The sequence below is a fragment of the Mesoplodon densirostris genome, chromosome 14 (assembly GCF_025265405.1).
Source record: "Mesoplodon densirostris isolate mMesDen1 chromosome 14, mMesDen1 primary haplotype, whole genome shotgun sequence".
Classification (NCBI taxonomy): domain Eukaryota; kingdom Metazoa; phylum Chordata; class Mammalia; order Artiodactyla; family Ziphiidae; genus Mesoplodon; species Mesoplodon densirostris.
The window spans coordinates 80,434,486-80,461,884 of NC_082674.1; the positions used below are offsets into that span (position 1 = coordinate 80,434,486).

Sequence of the window (27,399 nt, forward strand, 5' to 3'; positions counted from 1 at the left end):
GACCAACACCTTGATTAGCATAATACCATATACTACTAATAATTAAGGCACATAATAGGCACTTGGCAAATGTTTGTGCAATGCACATAGGGGTGGAGGATGGACGGAATGAGGGCCTGCTTGAGTCTCTGTGTGTGAAGACGTGTCCCACAGCTTCCAAAAGGATTCAGTCTGGGCGGAACTGTTTCTTCAATAAGCCGCCCTCTGCCAACAGACAGCCCCTCCTGATGGAACGTCTCTTTCCCTCCCTTGTGTTTTACTTCTGCTGCTCCCTTGATTGTTCACAGGAAACATTCCCAGTAAAACCTCAAGGGACCAACTTTCTTTGTGCTTTGGGGCAGCAGAGAGAGTCTGTGTTGTTTTGGCTGCAGCCGTGCTCCAGCCCCTTGGGGCTGCGGGAGGCACAGCACTTCCGGAGGACTCGGATGGGGGTCGAACAGAAGGTGAAGCACACCAGGGGGAAAAGACAAAGACAGTGCCTGGGCCAGAACCCCCGTGAGGTGGTGGTGGAGGGCGAGGGATTCCTGAACCCTCACCTCACCTTCATCCTCAGTCGTGGCTGCTACAACTTCCTTCCCTTCTTTCCCTCTGGCCGCTTACAAAAGAGTTGCATCAGCATCACCACGAACACCTTCAAGGATGTCAGGCCCTGGGGAAGGCACAGCTTCTGTCTTGGTGTCAGATGAGAGCCATTTGGCAGGTGAAAAGAAACAGGCCATCTGGAGAGGCCTCTGAGACCTCGGTAATTTGAACCAATGACTCCCCGCATTTTTATTTATTGTAAAAAACATTTAGCAACATGGAAGGACATTCCTTAAAAAGGAAGAAAAGATTATTCATGATCTCTCCACCTTAATGCCACAGCTGGTTTCTTTTTCCAAGTTATCTTCCAGTTTTTGGCCACATGATAGAAATTTGCATACAATCTGTATCCTCTTTTTGTTGTTGTTTTTTCACTTAAGTTCTGTCTTAAGCCTTTTCCAGTGTTGGAATAATCTTCACATTTGTCTCTCTCTCTCTCTCTCTCTCTCTCTCTCTCTCTCTCTCTGTTTTTTAACTGCAAATATTCCAACCAATTTGATTGAGGCGTAATTAATGATTCCTTAACCCTACCGGATGTTGTTCACTCCCCTGAATCTTTGAAGTTGACTCCTGGCAAAGCTGGAAATGAAAGGAAGTTTGTTTCCTAGGCCCATCTGCATGCCTTACAGATCTTACTTCCCTGCTAGCAATTTTAGCCCAAGAGTTCTCTCGCCGTGGGAGAAATCTGCTCTCCAATCCCAACCTGCAAAGCCTTGCCCCCATTCGATAGGCTATGAAAAAAATAAGAATATAGTTCTACTTTTTTCTCAACATAAAAGTGATACATGCTCATGTTATCCAATCTGAGAATACATAAAAGCAAAAGAAAATAAAAATCTGCTATAATCTTCCTATTCAAGATCAGCTGCACTGTTCCTTGTTCCTCTCAAAAATGTTGTCAGTTTTGACGTCACTCATCTGTGCTAGGTTCCTTTCCTCCCAGACCCTACTCTGCCTTCCAAGTTCACTTTAGAAGCTAATTTGTGTTGCAGTGATGAGGCCTGAATGAGTAAACCCTAGAAAGTATATTATCCTGAGGCCTTAGGCACCTGTTGAGGAAAAAAAGAAATACACACAAACAGGTACATAATGCATCAATTGCGGCACCTGAGGTTGGCTAGTTTAACCACAGTGGAATTCGTTGGCTCATAAAACTGGAATGTGTAGAAGTAGGATGGGCTGCAGGGCTGGTTTGATCAAGTGGCTCAAAATGTCAAAAAGGAAATGGCTTCTTTCTAACCTCTCTCTGTTTTCTCCACAACATTATTTTCTTCTTAAGGTAAGTTCTTCTTACTTGGCTGCCTTATCAGCAATTTCTAAGACTACGTATTGCCTGGCTCCTGTCTAACAGGATATGAGAGCATCTCTTTCTCACTACTTGATAAATTCCTGGGATCTCCTCTGATTGGATCAGTCTTGTTCCTATGGCCACCCATAAACTAATCCTAGTGGCAAGGAGGATGAGACAACCATGGGTGGTTGAAACTAGTAGGTCTTAAACTATAGTCTCAGAACCCCTTTACACTCACAGAAATTAACGAGGCAACCAAAGAATTTTTTTTTTTTTTTTGTGGTACACGGACCTCTCACCGCTGCAGCCTCTCCCGCTGTGGAGCACAGGCTCCGGACGTGCAGGCTCAGTGGCCACGGCCCATGGGCCCAGCCGTTCCGCAGCATGTGGGGTCTTCCCGGACCAGGGCACGAACCCGTGTCCCCTGCATCGGCAGGCAGACTCTCAACCACTGCGCCACCAGGGAAGCCCCCAAAGAATCTCATGAAAATTATGGAGATTATATCTATTGATACTTGCCAAATTAGAAATTAAATTCATCGACACCGAAGAAATACGAAGGATCATAAGAGATTACAATGAACAATTTTATGCCAATAAAAAGGACAACCTAGAAGGAATAGACAAATTCCTAGAAATGTACAATCTCCCAAGGCCAAACCAGGAAGAAATAGAAAATATGAACAGACCAATTTCCAGCAATGAAATTGAATCAGTAATCAAAAAATTCCCAACAAACAAAAGTCTAGGACCAGACAGCTTCATGAGTAAATTCTACCAAACATTTAGAGAAGAGTTAACACCTATCCTTCTCAAACTATTCCAAAAAATTGCAGAGGAAGGAATACTTCCAAACTCTTTCTGTGAGGCCAGCATCACCCTGATACTAAAACCAGAGAAAGATACCACACAAAAAATAAAATTACAGGCCAATATCACTGATGGGCATAGATGCAAAAATCCTCAACAAGATGTTAGCAAACTAAGCTCAACAATACATTAAAAGTATCATACATTATGATCAGGTGGGATTTATCCCGAAGGTGCAAGGATAGTTCAATATCCACAAATCAATCAGTGTGATTCACCACATTAACAAATTGGAGAATAAAAATCATACGATCACCTCAATAGAGGCAGAATAAATTTTTAATGAAATTCAACATCGATTTTTGATAAAAACTGTCAACAAAGTGGGTATAGAGGGACCATACCTGAACATAATAAAGACCATATATGACCAGCTCACAGCTAACATTATACTAAATGGTGAAAGCTGAAAACATTTCCTCTAAGATCAGGAACAAGACAAGGATGCCTACTCTTGCCACTTTTATTGAACATAGTATTGGAAGTCCTAGCCACAGCAATCAGACAAGAAAAAGAAATAAATGGAATCCAAATTGGAAAGGAAGAAGTAAAACTGTCACTGTTTGCAGATGACATGCTAATATACACAGAATATCCTAAAGATCCCACCAAAAACTACCAGAACTCATCAACGAATTTGGTAAAATTTCAGGATAAAAAATTAATACACAGAGATCTGTTGCATTTCAATACACTAATAGTGAACTATCAGAAAGAAAAAGTAAGAAAATAATCTCATTTACGATCACATCAGAAAGAATAAAATACCTAGGAATAAATCTAACTAAGGAGGTGAACAACCTCTACTTAGAAACCTATAAGATTCTGATGAAACTGAAGATGACCCAAACAAATGGAAAGATATGCTCATAGATTAGAAGAACTAATATTGTTAAACTTACCAAGCTACCCAGTGCAGTCTACAGATTCAAGACAATCACTATCAAAATACCAATGGCATTTTTCACAAAACTAGAACAAATAATTCTAAAATTTGTTTGGAAACACAAAAGACCCCAAGTAACCAAAACAGTCTTGGAAAAGAAAAACAAAGCTGCAGGTATTATGCTCCCTGATTTCAAACTATATTACAACACTTCAGTAAGCAAAACAATATTGTACTAGCACAAAAACAGACACACAGATCAATGGAACAGAATAGAAAGCCCAGAAAGGAACTCACACTTATATGGGCAATTAATCTCTGACAAAGGAGGCAAGAATATATAATGGGGGAAAGAACGTCTTCAATAAATGGTGTTGGGAAAACTGGACAGCTACACGCAAAAGGACCAAACTGGACTACTCTCTCACACCATGCACAAAAATAAATTCAAAATGGATTAAAGACTTAAATGTAAGACCTGAAAGGTCAAAGAGTATAGGCAGTATACTCTTTGGCTTCAGTCTTAGTAATTTTCGGGGGCTATGTCTCCTCAGGCAAAGGAAACAAAAGCAAAAATAAACAAATGGGACTACATCAAACTAAAAAGCTTTTGCATAGCAAAGGAAACTACCAACAAAATGAATAGGTCACCTACTGAATGGGAGAAGATATTTGCAGGCGATATATACAATAAGGGGTCAATATCCAAAATATACAAAGAATTCATACAACTCAACATCAAGAAAACAAACAACAGATTAAAAAATGGACAGAGGATCTCAATAGACATTTTTCCAAAGAAGAAACACAAATGGCCAATAGGCACATGAAAAGATGCTCAACATTACTAATCATCAGGGAAATGCAAATTAAAACCACAAAGAGATACCATCACACCTGCCAGAATGGCTATCATCAAAAAGACAACAAATAACAAATTTTTGGCGGAGATGTGGGGAAAAGGGAACCCTTGTGCACTGTTGCAGCCACTATGGAAAGCAGTATGGAGAATCCTCCAAAAACTGAAAATGGGACTACCATATGACCTAGCAATTCCACTCCTGGATATTTATCTGAAGAAAATGAAAATATTAACTCAAAAAGATATATGAACCCCTATGTTCACTGCAGCATTATTTACAATAGCCAAGATATGGAAGCAACTTAAGCGCCCATCAATAGATGAATGGGTAAAGAAGATGTGAGATACACACACACACACACACACACACTGCAATATTACTCAGCCATTAAAAAAGAATGAAATCTTGCCATTTGTGGTAACATATATGGACCTAAAGGGTATTATGCTAAGTGAAATAAGTCAGACAGAAAAAGACATAGACAGAAAAAGACATTTCACCTATATGTTGTATCTAAAAAACAAATGAACAAACATAACAAAACAGAAACGGAGATATAGATACAGAGAACAAACAGGTTTTTGCCAGAGGGGAGAGAGGTGAAGGGAGGAAAGAAATAGGTGAGGGTGATTAAGAGATACAAACTTCCAGTTGCAAAATAAATGAGTAACGAGTATGAAATGTACAGTGTGGGGAATATAGTCAATAATTATTTAATATCTTTATACGGTGACAGATTGTAACTGGACTTATCATGGTGATCATTTTGAAATGTATAGAAATACTGAACCACTATATTGTATAACAGGAACTAACAGTGTTGTAGGTTGATTATACTTTAAAAACAAGCAAACAATAAACAAGCAGACTCACAGAAAAAGAGATCAGGCTTGTGGTTGCCAAACGCAGAGGATGGGGGGGAGGTGAATTGGATGAGAGCAGTCAAAAAGTACAAACTTCCAGGTATAAAGTAAATAAGTACTAGGGATATAATGTACAACGTGATAAATATAATCAACACTGTTGTACATTATATATGAACACTGTTAAGAGAGAAAATCTTAAGAGTTCTCACCTTGAGGGAATAATTTTTTTTCCTATTTCTTTAATTTTGTATCTATATGAGATAATGGGTGTTCACTAAACTTATTATGATAATCATTTCATGATGTATGTAAGTCAAAGCATTATGTTGTACATCTTAAATATATACAGTGCTGTATGTCAATTATATCTCAATAAAACTGGAAGAAAAAATTAAATTCTTTAAAAATAATAAAATAATTCATAAAAAATAACAAAATTACATGTTAATATGTTGGCAAAAAAGCCTATGTTTTCCAAAACAAAAAGATGGTGAGAAGAATGGCTTTTTTAAAAAACATATTTGCAAGTCTCTTTAAGTCTGGCTTAATAGAATTAAGCTGGATTTTCATATCTGCTTCTGTATTCAATCTGTTGAAAATTGTTTTGGTTAAAGTACGTGAAGAAAACCTCTTCACTTTGACATGTAATTGGAAAAGTGAAGAATATTTTAATAGCCTTTTAGGATAATTGTGGATATTCTTCTTTGATAGTACACCAAAACTCTACAAGAGGTGATTTCTTAAAAGTGTGTTGCATTGTGGAATCTGAAACCTTATCTATGAACTTTTCATACTGTTAAATTAAAATCCATTGGGGAATTCCCTGGCAGTCCAGTGGTTAGGACTCCATGCTTCCACTGCAGGCGGCAGGCGTTCAATCCCTGGTTGGGGAACTAAGATTCCCGTATGCCACATGGCTCGGCCAGTAAATAAATAAACAAGTAAAATCTGTTTTATATTAAAATATAAATAAAATAAAATAAAACCCATTGTCTGTCTTGCATTTAAAATGGATCTTTTACCCATACATGACTTTGTAACATCATGCATTAGCCATTTGGAAAACATCCATTCACTGAGTAAATGCAGGTCTTCCAAATATTGGCACACAATGCATTATCCAATGTCCAAAAATCACCTTCATTTATATTATCATTGATCACATCAGAAAAGTCCTGAAATACTGACAAGCTGTCAAGCTGATGGTGATACAAGTTTTCCAAAATTCCAAATCCCTTTTGAAATCTGGAATTTTTTCACCGTTGGCAACAAGTAGTCAATTGTTGTCCTTGAAGAGACAGGATTGCTTAGTTGATTTTCAAAAAATGTCTACCAAATACTCAAGTTGAAATAACCATAATTTGTCAGCTGTTTTCTCAAGCAAAAATGGTGTTCCATGAAAAAAACAAAACAAAAACCAACCAGCTAGTTCAGCTTGCAACTCAAATGATTGCATGAGTGCTTCTCCTTACACAACCATCATACTTCAGTTTGCAGCAAAAGTGTTTTATGTGCAGTTTCCATTTTGCCATATAAAATATTTAAAAGGTGTGTACTCAAGAGAGATTGAGATTTTTTTAAATTATTTATTTGGCTGCACTGGGTCTTCGTTGGTGCACGCGGCTTTTCTTTAGTTGCGGGCTACTCTTCATTGAGGTGCGTGGGCTTCTCATTGTGGCAGCTTCTCTTGTTGCAGAGCATGGGCTCTAGGCACGCGGGCTCAGTAGTTGGGGCTCACAGGCTTAGTTGCCCTGCGGCATGTGGGATCTTCCTGGACCAGGGCTCAAACCCGTGTCCCCTGCATTGGTAGGCAGATTCTTAACTGCTGCACTACCAGGAAAAGTCCCAGAGATTGAGATTTTAATGAGGTAATCACATTTTTGCTGCTCCATCAAGAACATTCTTAAATGAAACCACATTTTTTTTTCACCATGAATGTGTGGTGGTGAAAATACTACTACAGTTGCATACCTTTTGCACACTTTTGCTTTTGCACCATCAGTGAGAAAGGTAAATAAAGTCTTAGATTATAATGAAATAATGTTGACTTCAGAGATACTCTGAAAGGTCCTCAGGGATCTGCTCCCCACCCCTGCCCCCCCAGCCAAGAGTCTGCAGACCATACTTTGAGAACCACCCACTTAGACCAATCGCAGCCCAGTCATAGAGCTAAGAGTGGGGCAGACTTACCTAAACCGTATGTTGCATCACAGAGGGGGAAGATGGGATGGATGTTGGGGGCAGTGCCTGCTAGGAGAATGACCAAAGTAATGAGCATAAGGAACTAACGAATTACAAAATCATGGGTGCTGTCCCAGATTCACAAATAGCCCCACCATTTTGCTAGTCAGGGTCCAAAGGCTTTTCTGAGATCAGTCACTGACTTGAAGAGATTCTAGTTGAGGCTTTGAGATCCGGTGGCTGATTCTCATCTACCGTTTGGGGATCTCTGTCTTAACCCTGAACAGTAGTAACTAAGGGTGGCGGGGACTCCCCTGGCGGTCCAGTGGTTAAGACTCCGCGCTTCCACTGCAGGGGGTGCAGGTTAGATGCCTGGCCGGGGAACTAAGATCCTGCATGCCCTGTGGCGTGGCCAAAAGTAACTAAGGGTGACCCTGCAGCAGTGGAAAGGATGCTTAGGGCACGGCTTGTCTTGTTGCACAAGTGGGTCAGCTTCTCTCACTACCTTCCAAGCCAGAGTACTGCTGACCCCCATGCCAGCCATAAAGGGTGTCTGGGTCATGCCTGCCTCAGGGCTGGCTGAAATGCGGAGGTGGATGGTTGAGGGTCCTGTCCAGGAGAGGACAATGGTGGTGATAAGGCCTCATCATGGTTCTGCTAGTGGTGGATTGACTGGAAGGTCAACTGTTCCTGCTCTAAATAAATACTTTCAAACAAGGTCTGGCTTTATGGACAAGAAGTATCTGGGAGAAAAGGGGAAAAGCCGCTGAGGCAAGTAGAGGTAAAGAGTATCTGATAATCAGGCAGGCCTCTGTTGGTCTCCAAGAGAGAGGGGGTGAGGTGCTCAGCATTTTCCTGGCAGCTCTCACTGACCCCACAGACAACAGACAGTTAGGCTGCTGCTCTGTTGGCCAGCCTTGGCCAACACACTGGATTCAGATCTCCTAGTGACAGCTTTTCCTCCAACATTTTCAAAATGCTCATGTGTCTTCAAATTAAAATAATCCAGAAACATTTTTACTACAAAATCCCTTTGAAAGGTGTGAAGGCAGAATCCTCCCACCCCTTCCTCTCCGAGATTTCCCTCCTGATTTTGTTACCCAGATACCACAATTTTTTTTTCCCCCAGCACCCCTGCCCGCACCGGGGGAAGAACACAGACAGCTCCAAACAGAGTTTGCAGCTCTACAAACCGTGTGCAAGCTGTTGCACAAAAAGAGTGACAAGACTCTCGGTGTATGCAAATATATTTTGCTCCTTGTCTAGGATCTTCTTTTTCAAACGGGAACTGGAACCGGTATCACAGGCACAGGACTGCGATGCTCTGTGCTCACCGACCCGAAAGGAAATTATGAGAGCCGATCAACTTCACTGACTTTACTGACGAGTCAACAAGTCCCACGGCACAGAAATGTCCCAGGCGCATTATACACACCTGCCTGTGCTAAAGAAATAACATATCCGTGCTTTCAAGTCCTCTTAATTCCTGAATTTGGGGATTCACTAATATTCACACTTTAAAAAATTGTATGACACTTCCGCTCCAGAATTGAGGGGGACTCCAGAGTTATGGAAATGGGCGCTCCAAGCACAGGTTCTGATCCTGGCTCTGCCACTAAATGCCCTAATGATTTAGGGTGACTCACTTCTGCTCTCTGGGTCTCAATTACCCAACTGTGAAACTAGCGCTCCCTCGATTTTTTCTGATACGTGGAACAACAGAAAGCTGTTCGGCAAATGCCCAGACACACTCAGGCTGCTCTCATTGTGTCGAGGGCTCCAGGAACTCCAAACCAGTATTGCCTGCGGGTCCGTCCTAGAGAATAAAGCACGTGACTACATAAAGCCCCTTCACTCAGCGGCTCCGCATCTACGAGTCCTCTGTGCAATAAAAGCCTATAACCAGCCTATAAACACCTTTTGTTCCTTCGCCATCTAACCGCACGCAGAGATCCAGAGGGCGGTGGGTGCCCGGGACCCTCGCCCGGGCCAGCACACAGCCAAGCGCGTTTCCAGCTACGGGCGTCTGGCTGGGGGTGATCAGCTCCCCTAACCCCCTCAGGGTGGAGCAACGGTGGAGCAGGGCAGCCTCTGGGGCCCTCGCGCGCTCCGATTGGTTCTCGTGTGCTCGTGACTCCAGGCCCCGCCCCACGCCCCTCCTCCGCATCTGAGCTGGGGAGCGGACGGTCCGAGACTGAATGGGCGCTAGCGCGGCGCAGGGGGCGGGCCGGGGCGCCGGGCCCAGGACTGGTGGCAGGCTGGCGCCCGCTCCCTAATATGCGGACGAAGGCGGAGGGCGGCGCGGAGCGGCGTCCCCTGCAGCCGCGGACCAAGGCGGCGGTGGCGGCGGCGGCACCTGCCAGTCGAGGTACGTGGCGCAGCCCCCTCCTCTGCGTAACGGGGCCCGCGGTCCGGGGGCGGCGGCGCAGATCCGTCCCTGCCCCCGCGTGGCTGGGCCCGGAGACTCCGCCCAAGCCCCCGCGGGCAGCGCCCAGGGCACGGTTCCCCCAAACGCGCCTGGCGGGGGCGCGGGCTGGGAGTCGTGGCCTCGGCGCGGAGTGGACCGGCGGGAGGCGCCGCGGCCCGCGCAAGTGTGGACGCGGTGGAGGCGGAGGGGTGAACGACCGGGACGTGGGGTCCAGGCGCGGTGTCCCTTTCCCCTCAGTCTTTCACATCGACTTGGGGTTTAATTCATTGCTGGAAGCTTCCGAGCCCAGGAGAGCCGAGTTAACTCATTTCCCCGGGACAGAATTGGGGGACCCTATGACTAGCAGCTCCGGAAACTGTCCTTTGCATCCATCGGGAAAGCGTGCGGTGTCTGCAGGTAGAAATTCGCCAGTGATCTTCCCTGCTCCCTCTCTGCGGCCAGCCCTGCGGAAGAGCCACGTTTTGGTGACCTTTGGTTTCTCCTGAATTGTAAGCAATGGCATTCATATGAGCCTTTAGTGTGTAAGTAATGCAAGATTTTCGGAGAGCATCTTCGAATAGGAAGAGGCGAGGGGTCCTGCCCAACCCCGCATCAGGTGGGTGACCTTGGCGGACACTGATCCCCTTGTAGGACTCCATCTCCTGATCTGTACTGGGAGGCTTGATCTGCTGATGGCCAAGGCCCCTTTCAGGCCCCTGGTTCTGTGGTTCTGACTGCAAAATGTGTTCACCAGTGAAGAGGGTCCTGCAGACTCATTAGCTGACTTGAAAGACAAATGTATGTCCTCATGTCTTAATTCATGTTTATGACGTTGCTTCATTAGGAATCGTTCATTTAAAAGGGAAAATGGTTTTACCTGCTCCCCGTCATCTGGCACCCTCGGGTTGCCTGCTCATTAGGCCACGCACCATGCTGGGTTACAAAGAGAAAGGAGACGCATCTCCTGCCCTCTGGCGTTAAGCTGAGCCCTCCTCTTGGTAATCCTCTTCCACAGAAGAGTGCGCTATCCTGAACCTGGAAGAGGAATCCTGTCTGTTGAGTGAAGGGGCACAGACTCAAAACTGTCAGGATGGGTTGTGGTTTCACTCACACAATCCTGAAAGCTTGATGGTTTAGAAGAGTGTCTTAAATTTCTAGTCGTAGAGCCAGGGGATCACCTAAATTCCAGTCAGTGCTGGGACCAGGAGAGACTAATGTGAACTGGCAGAGCCCTGTGACTGGAATGTCGTCAGCCTTTTCATGTGTCTGTCCGTTGTCTGAGTGCCGCTGTTTCTGTAAGATGAAATGAACCTTGGTTATGATTAGTAGCTGTATCTTCCTCTAGGCGAGAAAAGAAATGGGTGAGGTGGGAAGGCATGAAGGTGTTTGTACAAGACAGAGAGGGCCAACAGGCAGAAATTCTAAAAATGCACATTTATGACTACCTATTTTGAAAATGCTTATAATTTTGGCACGGACTGCCAAATGGTTTCATATTTCCACAATAGATTAGCATTGAATTTTTTAAATTTCATTTTTATTGGAGTATAGTTGATGTACAACGTTGTGTTAATTTCTGCTGTACGGCAAAGTGTATCAGTTATACATGTACATATAGCCACTCTTTTTTAGAGTCTTTTCCCATATAGGTCATTACAGAGTACTGAGTAGAGTTCGCTGTGCTATACAGTAGATCCCTATTATAGTTATCGGTTGTATATACGGTAGCGTGTATATGTCAATCGCAATCTCCCAGTTTATCCCTCCCCCCACCCCCCTTAGTAACCGTAAGTTTCTTTTCTACATCTGTGACTCTATTTCTGTTTTGTAAATAAGTTCATTTGTACCATTTTTTTAGATTCCACCTATAAGTGATATTATATGATATCTGTCTTTGTCTGACTTCACTTCACTTAGTATGACAATCTCTAGGTCTATCCATGTTGCTGCAAATGGCATTCTTTCGTTCTTTTTTATGGCTGAGTAATAGTATTGAATTTTAAGACTGTATTCAAGGCAGGATAAGAGCAAACCCTTTGTTCTTTGATGTGCCTCCTTCAGTCCTTCGCTGCTTTCCCTGCTGATCTGTTTGGCAGGAGTTTATCTAGCAGGTTGGCTCTCGGGAGGTGAGTGGGACAGTAAAAAACGTTCTGGGTCCTCTGTGGGAGTCATCCAGGTGCTGAGGGCAGAAGGGGGAGTCTTGGAAGAGGGTCAAACCTCACTTTCCACACCTTGCTAGTTCCTGAGAAGCGATTTAATCCATTTAATCTGAATTGCCTGTGGAGACACTCCCAGAGAGCATGCTCTGTGTTTCTGGTGTAGCTGGGAAGCCTTGGCAGAATTAAAGCAACTGGGAGTATACACACGTTACTGATGGTACGAACTCCCTAACTGCTGAGGAAGGAGAAGCCAGGGCTGGATCAGTCTGAGGGGTATAAGTTAGCAAAGGCATCCAGAAATGGGTGAATCACTGGCCTAGTGTGGGAGGGAGCCATGACTGCATGACTGTGGTTGGTGACACGCAGGCTGTCCGGGGAGAGAGACCCAGCTTGAGCACACGTGCAGCGGGGGAGTGAGGAGGAGGGATAGGGGAGCGGGAGAAAAGACGAGGTTGGAGGGCTACAAGGACACTGCCAGGCTTTCCTTACCTGGACAGCTTTTTCTTTGTTTTTCTAAGTATAGCATACATACTAGGCAAGTAGGCATAAGAATACTACTGTTCAACAGATTTTCCAAACTCAGTAAGACGTTTTTGTTCCCCCTTTAGAGTGTGGAAAAATATCCAGGATTCAGTTATTGGATGGTTCATCAACTCCTTATACCCATGAATTCTTCCCCTTTCAAGTTTTAAATATCTGGAATTAATAGTTCAGAATCAGGTGGTAGGATTTGATTAATTTAAACAGGGAAACATGGATACAAATAACAAATGTGTTTTGATGGAAGAGTAGGTTGTGTTTTGAACATGAAGTCTGCCTTTAAGACTAGGTGTCGTTTTCATAATTAAAGGCTTATATGTATGGAGCTCATGAACTCCTTTCTGCTTGTCACAAACGTCTTGTTCCCATTTCCAGTCTAGACTTCAGCAGCAAGAGAGGAGGGCAGAGTTGTGGTCCTTTTGCAGGGCTGCCAGTACTCTCCTGGCTTTGCTTGTCATTTTCTGCAGTCAAGTCCTTAGTCACCCAGGATTTGGTAGCTGGTTTTCTTGCTTTTTCTTCCTCTGGACCAGGTCTGTCCAATGGAAATATAACCCAAGCCATGTATATAATTAAAATTTTTCTAGTAGCTACATTTAAAAACTTAAAAGGAAACCGGTGGATCAGAGTTTCAGTTTCCCAGGAAGATAAAAAAACCTTCTAACTCTTACGCACCTAATGACACAGCTTCAAACTGTATAAAGTAAAAAGTGACAGATGACAAAAAAAGTTGACAAACCTGCCGTAATAGCGAGAGATTTTAGCATATATATCTCTTTCCATAATTGATAGAACAAGCTTACTAAAAACCAGTAAGGGATTTTTTTTTCCCAATAAGGGATTGATTCAACAAGCAACACAATTAATAAGCTTGATCAAACTGATTCAATAGAAAACATAGTTCCAGCAAGTGAAGATTATACTTTTACAAAAATCGAACATATACCAGGTCATAAAGTAAGTCCTAACATATTTAACATAATCAGTATCGTACTGACCAAGTTCTCTGAACACAGTGAAACTAAATTATGTATCAATTTAAGAATATAATTTAAAAAATTAAAAAATTTGAATATGAAAGATAAAGAAGTAAGAACAGGGAAAATATATATATCAAAACTAGTAGAATGAATGGTACACGTAAGGCTTGTGGGATGCAACTATATCAGTATTTAAAGGGAAATACACAGTCTTACTCATATTAGCAAGAAAATAGTCGAAAACTAATGAGCTAGTCGCTAAATTAGGAAGAAGTTAGGAACACAGCAATTAAAATAAATCCAAGGAATTAAAAAAAACTGGTGAATTAATTTTAATAATATGTTTTAGTTAACCCAATATGTATAATATATTATGAAATCAATATAAAAATTGTTATTGAGCTATTTTACATTCTCCTGGTCAAACTAAGTCTTCAAAGCCTTGTGTGTATCCTATACTTTTATTAGAGCACATCTCAATTTGGTCTAGCCATGTTTGAATTACTCAGCAGCCACATGTGACTATCGTGTCCTCACCTCCTGTAAATGTTGAGATTTGTGGTGATAAACAGAACAGTCAGAGCTAACAGCAATGGGGTTCAGTTATCTGCCAAGTGAATCTAAGAGGGTTTTGTGGTTGGCAGAGGGTGGCTCTTTTTGAAAACCTTATACGCGCCCCCCCCAACAAACCGACGTGCTACAAAACATAGGACAGAAATAAAGATAAATGCTCTACTGACCCACTTTGTCCTTACCTGTTTTAGACATGTTACATATTATGTGTGTGTGTGTGTGTATATATATATGTTCTTTTAATGTTCACAAAAGCCATATGAGTTTGGTACCATTATTATCCCCATTTTACAGATGAGGATATTGAGGCTCAGGGAGGTTAAGAAACTCTAGGGGACAGAGCCAGGGTCCAGACTCAGGCAGTCTGGCCTGGAGCGGGTAGATGAGGCAAATGCATCCCTGTCTTTGCAGCGCATGGGCATTCCTACCGCACCCCTCAGAAGGGCTCCTGAGAGGAGGATCTGAGGTGGCTGAAGCAGCTCTGTTCCCTGGTCCAGGTTCCTGCGTTTCCAGGCAACAGCACTGTCACTCTGCTGGGTCTCCATGACAACCTCCTCACGGGTCCTACCTCACAAAAGGACTGCCCCATCTCCAGTCCTGCCTCAAGAGACGTCTCTCCAAACTCCAGTTCCAGTTCAAATCCACACCCCAACCCCCAGTTGCTTCTTTTATCTTAGGATAAAATTCCAACCCGCCATGGCATGACCTGCTTCCTTTCCCAGCCTCTGGGTACGTTGTTCCCTCTGGGGCTAGACCTTCAGAAACTGCCCTCAACGCCTACTGGCCCTGCTCAGGCGGCACCTGTCTCCCCACCCCCAGCAAGTCCTACCCATTCTTTTCCTGGGGCGGGGGTGAGCCTATTCTAAGCCCCTCCCAAACACACACATACACACGTCCTCCAAATGTAAAATACCTCCTAACATTGCCCTCATGTCCAATGCGGAGTGAGTTAAAAAGAAAAATGAGGAAAATAATTACATTGGTGTTAGATCTACTTGTCTGATTTTGAAAATGAGATGAGAGCTTTTAGAAGAAGAGGCTGTTTCTGTGTTGCTTCTTGCTCAACCCCCAGGCACATCCTCCCTGCCTGATTAAAAACGGGGTTACGTGAATGACCGTATGCCCTTTTGGGAGCCTGCCCAAGTGCTGGTTTCCCAAATTTTTGGAGCAGAGAGTAAAAGGGACATGTGATAGGGGTGTAAAAGGCATCTGTATGTTTTAGCCACGCCTCTTACAGACCTAAATACATGTTGTCCGTTTTAGGAACTCAAACATGCTTCACTTATTCTGGGCTTAAAGCGACCCAAACAAAACTTTCCTTTGTCTCCTGTGGTTGCTCCCTCTCTTTCAAGTCTCTCCACTGCCAGGGCCTGTCAGCCTCCACGTTGTTCCCAGTCACTGTCCCTCCAGTTCCTTTTCTGGGGTCATTACCACTTTCTGGTAATGGATTTGGGGTTTTACATGACTAGTATGGTTCTTCTGTTCCTGTAGGACAAAGAGGGTTATTGAATACTGCCAGCCCTCCATATCAACCAACTGTGGATCAAAAATATTCAAAACGGAAACTTTCTTGGAAGTTCCGAAAAACAAAACTTGAGTTTGCCGCATGCTGGCAACTACATACAGAGCATTTACATTGTGTTAGGTATTATAAGTAATCTAGAGATGATTTAAAGTATACGGGACGATGTGCGTAGGTTATATGCAAATACTGCACCGTTTAATATAAGGGACTTGAGCATCCATGGATATGGTATCCAAGGGGGGGGGGCCTGGAACCAATTCCCTGTGGATACCGAGGGACCACTGCACCAGATTAGTGCATAAACTGCCTATCGAATCCTCCACCTTCCCTTCCCCATTGACCAGCCAGCTGCTCCCTGAGGACTATTGCTAAAGTCCTGTTTGGGGATGTCTCTTCATAATCCCAAACCTTAAGAACCCATATCCTTACCCTTTCTTTTTGGGGTGGGATCTTGGTTATTTTAGAATTTGCACACTCACTTTTGCATCATCTCATACCTGGTGTTTTCCTTTATACTCCTGTTTGGGGGAAGGTCCCCATGTTGGAGCTTGTTTATATTGGGTCCCAGAGTTGCTTTTGTTAACTGTTCATTCTACTGACTTTCACTTTCTCCTATTAAGTATTATTTATTCAGCCTGACTATTTGTATTTCCTTTAGATTAAGAGGGAAATCTCCCATTAAAAAGGTAGCTTCTAGGGCTTCCCTGGTGGCGCAGTGGTTGAGAGTCCGCCTGCCGGTGCAGGGGACACGGGTTCGTGCCCCGATCCCGGAAGATCCCGCATGCCGCGGAGCGGCTGGGCCCGTGAGCCATGGCCGCTGAGCCTGCGTGTCCAGAGCCTGTGCTCCGCAATGGGAGAGGCCACAACAGTGAGAGGCCCGCGTACCGCAAAAAAAAAAAAAAAAAAAAAGGTAGCTTCTAGGTTTTGCTTTATTTATGGCACTCATGAGGTTGCCACAGACGTGCTCTGCTGTAGCATATTCTGCATGTCTAATTTGCTGTCACGTGGAGGCCCACCGCCAGAGAGCTGTTACGTAAGGTGTTTTGTTAGAGCTTGGAGGGGCCCAAGGAGGACAGGCAGTTCTCTGGGCACTTTCCTCAGTTTATGCCAGTGTCCTGTCTTATTCCCTCTGGCCTCCTCCTCTCTGATGGGTGCCCACACCTCGGCCGGGAAATCATCTCAGTGGATGGTGGAATGGTGGCAGCTGGTGGAGCCTTCTTGCATACTTTGCTTTTTTTTTTTCTTTTTTTTCTCCCGTTAGCAGCCTGAATTGGTTATGCAGGCCGGATCTCGGCTGGCTGGGTGCGACAAGAGCAGCCCCTGCCAGTCGGTCACCAAGTTCCGTGGCCTCTTCTTCCTCCAGCACTCTTGTCGGCCCCCACCTCGCCGTCCCTGCTCTGGCTCAGCTGCCCCGTCACCCCTGGCTGCGGTGGTCACAGCAGCCCCTTGACCACTCCGTCCCGTGGCCTCCTACCTCCCAGTGTGAGCTCTCCGCCCCCCTGCTGAAGAACCACTTAAGGCCGCCTCCCCCTCTGGGGCCAGTTGGGAGGGCCTGGTGCCTTCTTTGTCTCATCTTCTGCCACTTTCCCCCAGGTGCCCTGTGACCTGGCCTGAGCAGCCCTCTCTGGGCACCTTGACATGCCCCTCCTTCCATGCGGCGTGCCTGCTCGCTCTCCTTTCTGTCTCTGAGGTCTTGCCTATCCCTCAAGGATCCATTTACACATCATGTCCTCAGGGAGGCCTCCTTGATTTCATCTGATGGAGCTAGTGGTCCCTTGGCCCGGGGCGCTCCAGGTTCCTCTGTTATTTGCCCCTTTTTTTCTTTTTTTTTTTTTTGCAGTACGTGGGCCTCTCACTGTTGCGGCCTCTCCCGTTGCGGAGCACAGGCTCCGGACGCACAGGCTCAGCGGCCATGGCTCACGGGCCCAGCCGCTCCGCGGCATGTGGGATCTTCCCGGACCGGGGCACGAACCCGTGTTCCCTGCATCGGCAGGCGGACTCTCAACCACTGCGCCACCAGGGGAGCCCTCCTCTGTTTTTTGGCATTTTGAGTATTTAACTATTTTTTGCTTTCCCAGGCTGGGTTTTTCATTTCAAGAGAAAGTCTATGTCTTAGTTTTCTTTATATTCCCAGTGCTTGGTGTATGCTTATTAAATGTCTGTTTAAAGGATTATTAGGTGAACAAAGCAAATTATACAACAGTACAGACCAGCCCTCCCCAGCTGGGGCTCTCTACAAGAGAATTAAGCCCTAATGCGCTAAGGTCACCATTGTATACTCTGAATTAACTTCTCTCCTGTGCTTCTGGAGTGATTCTAGTTATATACCATCCTTGGGAGAATTAAGAAAATAGACACTCAGGGACTTCCCTGGCGGTCTAGTGGTTAAGACTTCACCTTCCAGGGCAGTGGGTGAGGGTTTGATCCCTGGTCAGGGAGCTAAGATCCCACATGCCTCGCAGCTGAAAAACCAAAACAGAAAACAGAAGTAATATTGTAACAAATTCAGTGAAGACTTTAAAAATGGTTCACGTCAAAAAAAAAAAAATCTTAAAAGAAAATAGACACTCAAATCCTTTTCTGTAGGGCTTAGTCTCCAGTGGACCCAGCCTGAAGAAGGCTAGTATGGGTAATATGATCCCAAACCTGATAAAATATACATATGCAAAGAGGAAAGGCAGATGGAATATAGACCAGAGGGTTAGCAGTGGATATCACTGCACTGTAGTGTAACAACCGGTGTGTGATTTCAAAATGTTCTTTCTGAAGTTTCTAACTTTGTGATAACAGAGTTGTTGTTGTTGTTGTTGTTTAATGTTTCTTGAGTAATCCAAATCGGAGTTCCTAAACCTGATTGTGCTTTAATATAAGGCAATGGAGAGTTGGAGTTTTGTTTTTAAATATAGTTCCCTGTGCCATGCCATAGTGGACCAGAAATCACCGAGCTGACCCCTCAGCATTGCCCCTGGAGAACCAGGCCTCCACATGAGGATGGCTAGCTGTCAGCCCTCTGACCCTGGGTGTTGCCACTGGACACTTGTAAATGAACGGCTGTGTCCAGCAGGCATGACTCAACGTAAGAGAAAATGGCATAGTCATGGGCACTCATGGAATACTCTCAAAAGCAAATCTAGAGGGGTTTTTTTCTTAATAGCGCAGAGTGAACATACCTTGTGGTTATTTGAATTAAGTCTGATAGAGGAGCCTCAATGCTAATTCTTGCTCGTCAGCTACTGCCTCAACCAGCCCTGGATTTTCTTCCTGAAGTTTGACCTTGCTTGACCTCACACAGAATTTTATCCTTATCCTGGGTGCTGAAACCAGTAGACTGGATGAGGAACAGGGTAATTACTTAGTCTCTAAGTATCTCCCATCAAGTTACTTATTAACTACAAAGGGAAAAGGGTAACTTGACAGTAGTTAAACTCACCTTACACAACTTTGACCAATTGATTTAACATCACCAGTAATGGGACAAAGCAACATCAGGTGCCTGCTGAGAAAATGCACCGGGACAGACCAGCACCACTTCTGTGATATTCCTGCCGGAAATGTGTAACTGGAATCATGAAGAAACGGACAGATCTCCACTGAGGGACACAACTTTGACCAATTGATTTAACATCACCAGTAATGGGACAAAGCAACATCAGGTGCCTGCTGAGAAAATGCACCGGGACAGACCAGCACCACTTCTGTGATATTCCTGCCGGAAATGTGTAACTGGAATCATGAAGAAACGGACAGATCTCCACTGAGGGACATTCTACAAAACAGTTAGCCTGTACTTTTCAAAAAATGCCAAGGTCATGAAAGATAAAGGAACTGTTTCAGATTAGAGGAGGTACAAAGATATGACAGCTGAATGCCACATGTGATCCTGTTTTTGCTCTGAGGCCATTATTGGGACTGCTAAAGAAATTTGTGTGAGGTCTTTAAATTAGAGAACGGTATTAAAGTAACAGTAGTTTCCTGATTTTTATCATCATACTGCAGTTGTGTCTGGGAATGTCCTTGTTTTTAGGAAATACTAAAATATTTAGGGGTGAATGTCATTGTGTCCTCAACTTACTTTCAAGTGGTTAAAAAAGTAGTATCGGCTTCCCTGGTGGTGCAGTGGTTGAGAGTCCCCCTGCCGATGCAGGGGACACGGGTTCGTGCCCCGGTCTGGGAAGATCCCACATGCCGCGGAGCGGCTGGGCCCGTGAGCCATGGCCGCTGGGCCTGCGCGTCCGGAGCCTGTGCTCCGCAACGGGAGAGGCCACAGCAGTGAGAGGCCCGCGTACCGCAAAAAAAAAAAAAAAAAAAAAAAAGTAGTATGTGCATCATATAATAGAATCACCAAGCACATGTGGTAGAATGGTAGCGAGTGGGTAGTCTGGTTGAGGGGAATTCTTTGTAGTTTTCTTGCAATCTCTCTGTAAGTTTGAGATTATGTCCAAAAATAAAGTTTTAAAATCCCAGAAGCCTCCAGGTCATGGTGCTGCGGCCCGTGTAGCATCGGAGGCCAGCGCTCTCAGTGGCTGCCCTTTCCAGGGTTGCTACTGAATCATTTCCAGCAGCACTGAGCTCTCTTCAGAATTGGTTTTGTAGAATACAGGATAGAGACCACTCAGTGTGGTTTCACCTGACAGGAAGGTTCTTTCTCCACCTTCCTGTTGATGTCGCCACCACTGTTGTCCCAGAAGGCGTCACTCCTGCTGGTCATCGTGTGGTTTCACCTGACAGGAAGGTTCTTTCTCCACCTTCCTGTTGATGTCGCCACCACTGTTGTCCCAGAAGGCATCACTCCTGCTGGTCATCCCCGGGTATCTGGTCAACCAACTCCAATGCACACATTTGCCTGGTTGAGACTAGACCTCCAGCTGTCCTGCGAAAGAGGCTTCCCAGGCAGAGTGTAACTTCATTATCACCCAACCTGCTTCTTACATGTTAGCAGACATCCTCAGAGAGGTGACTTGGCCACCGTGAAACAGGCAACAGCCAAACAGTTAAGTATTTTCTCCCTCTTTTCTTGAAAAACAAAATAGATCCAGTCTCTCTTTTATTTTAATTGGATTTTTCCTCAGCTTTATTGAGATATAATTGACATATAACGTTGTATGAATTTAAGTTGTACAGCATGTTGACTTGATACACTTGTATGTTGCCAAATGATTACCACCATAGCCTTGGCTAAAACATCCATTACTGCACATAATTATCTTTTTTTTTTTTTGTGGTGAGAACATTTAAGATCTATTCTCTTAGCAACTTTCAAGTATGCAATACAGTATTATTAACTATAATCACCATGCTGTGCATTAGATCCCCAGAACTTATTCTTATAACTGGGCACTGACACCTCCCCATTTCTCCCACCACCACCCCCACCCCCAGCCCCTGTTAACTACCACTCTCCTCTCTGTTTCTATGAGTTAGGCTTTTTTAGATTCCACATGTAAGTGATGTTCCAGTTGCTCTTTTATTTCCTTGGTGGTGGGTGGGACAATCATCTATCTCCCTCCCTCACCCTTCCTCACCTTACACACACAGTGATTCTTGTTTGAAAAAGGATTCCTGTCCCTGTTCTCTGTATGCCGGGTGTGCCCTGGAGACTGTACAAACAACCAATGATTGTGATATCTGGACGCATGGAAGGATCTGGTCTTCATGTCTGCCTCCTGTTAGGATCTTGCTGAGTTTAGGTTAGCTTTTCTGTGGGGATCTGGGTCCAGGCTGCTGACCAGTGCATTCATTTATTCATTGGTTCATTCGTTCAAGTATTTAAGTGCCTTTTACATGCTAGGCACTGTTTTAGGTTCTGAGGTTACAACAGTGAACAACATTGACAGTCTAGGAATCGTATGTTGTAGTGGAGAGAGCAGACGGTAGGCACATATGTACGAGTCGTAATGAGTGTATGAGGTAAAGTAAAGCAGGAAAGTGAATCACAGGGCTTAGGGTGAGAATGCAGTGCTACAGAGGGTGATCAAGGAGGCGACTTTTTTTTTTTTTTTTTTTTGCGGTACGCGGGCCTCTCACCGTTGTGGCCTCTCCCGTTGCGGAGCACAGGCTCCGGACGTGCAGGCTCAGCGGCCACGGCTCACAGACCCAGCCGCTCCGCGGCATATGGGATCTTCCCAGACCGGGGCACGAACCCGTGTCCCCTGCATCGGCAGGCGGACTCTCAACCACTGCGCCACCGGGGAAGTCCAAGGAGGCGACTTCTGAATAAAAACCAGGATAAAGATGGTGTGGGAGGGAGCCTTCTGGAAGAGGGGCAGAGGGAACCACCAGTGAAGACCCTGAAGTGGAAGTGGGGATGGCCTCCCCACCCCTTGAGGAACAGCAGGAGGCCTGCTAGGCTGAAGCAGAGAGAAGAGGAGAGTGATGAGGAGAGTGCGGGGACGGGGAGAGGGCTCCAGGTTTGACACTGCAACAGTCGATGTCCTGTTAATATCTTTTGTCACTTCAGTAAAACCTTGGAGAAATACCATCTGCAGTTGCCGGGCATGTTCTCATTTTGGAAAATGTTTACATACTGTGAGGGCTCGGTTAATTGCCTTTAACAATTTTAAACATATAAAAAGCAGGCGATTGAATGATAGTCATCATTTATTCTCCGCATTGGAGCTATACCAGTTGATTAGAAGTAGATTAAAAAGCATACCTCAGAATCATCTTGCAGTTGCTTGCATCTTGGTAGGTGGTCAAAATTAGTAGAGTGTAGACTACATATTCGCAGAGCAACACTTTTATTTCCTTTCTCAGTAGACAGGTCCTCATAATTTTGTGCAGTTTGCAGGAGGATCTGAAAATCTTTAGGCTAAAATGTGTTGTTGATCACAGCTGTGAGAAGCATGCTGGAGAGCAAGGTTTCCTAAAGGGCCATGCCCACATAACTCGGGGGAGCTTGCTTAAAATGCACATTTGGTGTCCTCACCTGGTCCTGCCAGGTGGGAAATTCTGGGGATGAGATCTGGGAACCTGCATACGTTACAGCGGCAAGTGGTTCTTGTGCGTGGTCAGGTTGGAGAACCGCAGGCTGAGACGGGTGGAGGCATTGATCGATTAAATGGAACAAATATTAGAAGCTTTGGGGAGATGACTGAGCGTGATCTCAGCATCAGTGCTCTCACCAGCACTTTTGTTGTGGTTTTGACATCATGGGTGAAATCTCACATTTTGCTAAACTAGAAATGAGACACTGCCTACCCAGCAGAAATAGGAAGGTCCCATAGAGCAGAGGTTTGCACCCTTTGCTGGGGGGCGTGGACGGAGATGGTTAAGGTGATCTGCTTGAGTTGCGTGGATCCAGGAGTGAAAGCTGTTCTTCCTCCCCCATGCACACCTGTGCACCCGCCTCAGCAGGCTGGTGTGTGAACGCAGGGCTGTGCCTGCCAGTTGGTTCCTGTTCCATTGTACACAGGAGAACACGACCACATATCTTGCTGAATCAGGATTTCGTGAGCTTATGCAACCCACACCAAATCTAGAAAAAGATTGGATACTGAAGGTCAAGTAACGTCAGTTTTTAGCCCACAGTCTTTGATTTTCAGTTTTTGCATTGTTTAATTACCTGCAATACTTTAAAAAATACAGCAGTATTGAGATTTTAATATATATAGTGACTTTATCCCAATGGGTAAAGTCGGGGGCGATTTTGCCCTCCAGGGGATGTTTGGCAAGGTCAGAAGACATTTTTGGTTGTCACAACTGGGAGAGAGGGCAAGGACCAGAGATCCTAGCAGCATCTAGTGGGTGGAGGCCAGGGATGCTATGAAACATCCCACAATGCACAAGACAGCCTCTTTGCCTCCTACAACGAAGAATTACCCAGCCCCAAACGTCAGTAGTGCCGAGGCAGAGAAAGCCTGCAAGCGATCAACTCCATGCCTCTTATCTGTGTTATATGTTAGGATTCTAAGTGAGTGTTCCTGTTTAAAACACAAAAAGAGGCTTCCCTGGTGGCACAGTGGTTGAGAGTCCGCCTGCCGATGCAGGGGACACGGGTTCGTGTCCCGGTCCGGGAAGATACCACATGCCGCAGAGCGGCTGGGCCCGTGAGCCGTGGCCGCTGAGCCTGCGCGTCCGGAGCCTGTGCTCCGCAACGGGAGAGGCCACAACAGTGAGAGGCCCGCGTACCGCAAAAAAAACAAAACAAAACAAAACAAAACAAAACACAAAAAGATTTCCACGGCTGAAACTGGTTTGAAATTAGCCACCTAGATTACATGAGGATGCCAGTCAGCTTGGGTGGACAGGGAGCACAGGTCACCAACACTCTGAGCCCCAGGTAAGGCCCTGGCTGGTGTGCTCTTGAACTTTCCCAACTAGACCATCTTCCCCCCCCCCCCGCCACTTCTCCTTCCTGTTGGCTGGGGGCAGAAGAAAGGTTAGTTTAGAACTTCACCCTGACCCACTGCTTCCCAGCTTCTGGGCCCTAGCCCCGTGGCTTTTGTGATAGTACCTGTGGGTGGGCTTTGGGGAGGCCACACCGAGTCTGTGTCTGTGCTGGATGTCAGGCACCACGCTTGTGAACAGCCTCCTTTCCTGAAGCCCTCCCCACGCCGTTGGAGTTACGTTCCTATTGTCATTTCCCTGGACCTCGGGTTTCTAGAAAGCGGGGACTTAATCCATTTCATCTTGGCATTCCCACAGAGCATGTTGGAGGAACTGATGAAATTAGAAGTCACCCTTTTTTCTGTGTACAGTGGGGGCACCCACGTTACTTTTTTAGGTTAAAGCGATCCAAAGTGCATTTTGTTTTAGGAACTGTTGTGCTCCTTTCTTAAATAGTTGAATTTCCGGAGTGTTATGGAACCCAGGCTTGGCACTGTCACAGATTTTACTTAAGGTTTCCTTTTGTGATTTCCAGCAGTACCTTCTGTGCTTCTTCCTCACCTCTCCAACCCCTAGAAGGCTCTGCCTTTTGTTCTTCCCCTTGGAGATCTAATCTCTTTAGAACAGCGTTAATGGCTCCTTTATCTAAATAGCCCCAGGCCCTTATCTCGGCTGTGGCTGGCCCTGCTGCTGATTCAGAGATTCCCTCTCTCCCCTTCGTTACCGCCAGAATCCTAATTTTGTGTGGAAGCAGACTGCCCGGTTTGTGAAAAGCTCCTGGCCAGCTTTGCGGCTGGGGGTAGTCACGTGATGCAGGTCTGGCTAACAAGATGGAATTGGAAGCTGGTCAGGGATTTCCGGGGAAGCTTTTCGTTTCCTGATGGAGGTGCCTCCCCTTCCTCTCTGGCTCATCCCTCTTCTCCTTCCTGCTTGGAGTTTAGAGCAGAGGCTAGTGGGACTTGGACAGCTTTGCAGAGCCACTGCGCCTGTTCTGTAAGGAAAACACACCCGGGGAGTTCCCTGGCGGTCTAGTGGTTAGGACTCCAAGCATCCACTGCAGGGGGTACGGGTTTGATCCCTGGTTGCGGGGGGTGGGGGTGAACTAAGATCCCGCATGCCTTGCGGCATGGCCAAAAAAAAAGAAGAAAAAAAAAAGAGACACCCCCAGTTGGTTGAAAGCCTTGGCTGGCACCCAGGTTTCTGTTACGTGCGACCAAGTGCACCCCTGACTGATACTCCAGCTCAGATCCCTCCCCAGGGCTCCACGCTGGCATTTACCAGCCTAATGGCCCACTGGCATTGGGGGCACACGTGGCAAGGGCACACGTCCTCCTTGTGGCCTCCCTGACACTTGAGCTCTCCTCCCGCCTGCCGGCTTGCCACATCTGACCTGCCTCAAGCCCTGTCTGTTCTGCAGCTGGAAGGCCTTCCTGCCCACCTGGCCACAGCATGGGGCTGGGGCACAGGCTCTGCGCCTCTGGCTCTCCCCCTCCACCACGTCCTTGCTGCCTCCCCGGCGACTCTCCTCCACATCTCGTGACCCCCCTGGATAAAATCCTCAAGGGCTTCTCAGGATCGTCCGTGACCTTCCGCCATCGTCCATATGTTGACCCTGCTGACCTGCTGACCGGTCTTAGGTCGTGTCCTCTAGAAGCAGAGCCTGGAACAGGAACTGTGGTCTCAGCTGCTTCCCCAGGGAGCTCTGGAGCTTGACTTGCTCTCCAGGGTCATCCCAGGCCTTTTGTCCCCCTGTCAGTCAGTCGTTGGCTGGGGACAGAGGGCAGATCCTCAGAGAAGGGGGCAGTGGTGTGCTGTCAGCAGTCAACACTCACAGCCGAGATGCGGCACCAGCCCCGGGGTGTCCGACGAGACCACAGTATTGCCCTTAGCTCCTGCCTGCGCCCACACCCCCGGCCATACTTTCACAGCTGTACCTGGTCACTCGCTCTCCGGACTCCCCAGGCCTCTGCTTTGCTCGTTCCTGCTGCCCACGGGGTGGGTCTCCCCTCCTCACCCAGCCCCCTCTGCCCCTGCTGTAGCTGGCTGTGTCATCCTTGGCCCTGGGAGATGTTTACTCTCTGCGCACTCCGAAGCCGTCTCGCCCTGAGGCAGGCTTTCTGGCTTGTCTCCTGTCCTCCTTTATCAAGTCCAGTTCTTCATCTAAAACATAAAATCCAAGCATGATTTGAGTGACTGTCTTCTCCACTTCCCCGTGGATGGCGTGTGACTTGTACCAGTCGAGGTTCACAGGAGAGAAGTTAATCACTCTCGGACCTGCCAAGAAAGGCTGGCTGGAGGGATGGGCGTTCTGGCGAGTCCAGCTGCATCCTGGGCATCTTTGTCTAGTTATTTATCATCTCAAGTTCATCACCTCATCATCACTAAACTACAAAAATTGACTTCCAATCCTATTTCTTTCCATAACTGGGACCCAGACTGACCTTTGCCTACTTCTTTCTGGCGCTAGTCTGCATCATTTCTTTTTTTCTTTTTTTTTTTTTTTTTTGCGGTACGCAGGCCTCTCACTGTTGTGGCCCCTCCCGTTGAGGAGCACAGGCTCTGGACGCGCAGGCTCAGCGGCCATGGCTCACGGGCCCAGCCGCTCCGTGGCATGTGGAATCTTCCCGGACCGGGGCACGAACCCGTGTCCCCCGCATCGGCAGGCGGACTCTCAACCTCTACGCCACCAAGGAAGCCCTTCATCATTTCTTGATCGATCACTATCCTTATCCCATCCTCTTCCTCACCAGGATGGGCCTCAGGCGCCCTTTCCACCCGAGCGTCCAGTGTCCTGCCCCGCTGTCCCCAGACAGCCTAGGGTGAAGCTTCCTTCTCTCTTGCTGTGAAGTCCTTCTCAAGACACCTTCCACCTTGAAGGGCATGCTCTTTCGGCTGCCGTGTTAATATCTAAGCTGTACCTGCTCGTCTTCCCAGATTGTCCACTCCAGCTGTGTTGGGTTTTTTACTGTTTTGTCAGTTTCAGGTTTTTGTTTCTAATAATTTGTGCTTTGGTGTGCCTATATGATTAAAAAAATAAAGAACCAAAAAAACCTTCACATACAGGCATACCCACCTAATTCCAATATCTACCCTTCCTAAGTACCCCCAGGTGGAAGGCCGTGGACTTGGACATGGATAGATGTTGGTTGGAAATTTCAGCTCCCTACTTGTCTATGTGTGACCTTCGGCAGGTTAAATGCAGATAGCAATTCAAAAAAGCAGGTGTTTGGTTTTTTTTAATATGGATTGATTGATGTGGCCGCATCGGGTCTTAGTTGCGGCACGTGGGATCTTTGTTGTGGCATGCGGGCTTCTCTATAGTTGTGGTGCGAGGGCTCCAGGGCGGGTGGGCTC

At 46.0% G+C, this 27,399-nt stretch overlaps 1 protein-coding gene across 3 annotated transcripts in view; it reads left to right on the forward strand.

Moving 5' to 3' along the window:
- Positions 1 to 9,721: 9,721 nt before the first annotated feature.
- ST3GAL5 (ST3 beta-galactoside alpha-2,3-sialyltransferase 5) overlaps positions 9,722 to 27,399 on the forward strand; it is a 47,942-nt gene continuing 30,264 nt past the window's right edge. Inside the window, exon 1 of one of the 3 annotated variants that reach the window (XM_060117140.1) lies at positions 9,722 to 9,907. In XM_060117140.1, coding sequence (XP_059973123.1) covers positions 9,817 to 9,907 — 91 coding nt within the window. In that variant the 5' untranslated portion in view covers positions 9,722 to 9,816. Of the gene's footprint in view, positions 9,908 to 10,395; positions 10,456 to 10,485; positions 10,563 to 27,399 lie in introns of those variants that run through there. The other 2 variants (XM_060117143.1, XM_060117141.1) reach the window with 2 other exon arrangements.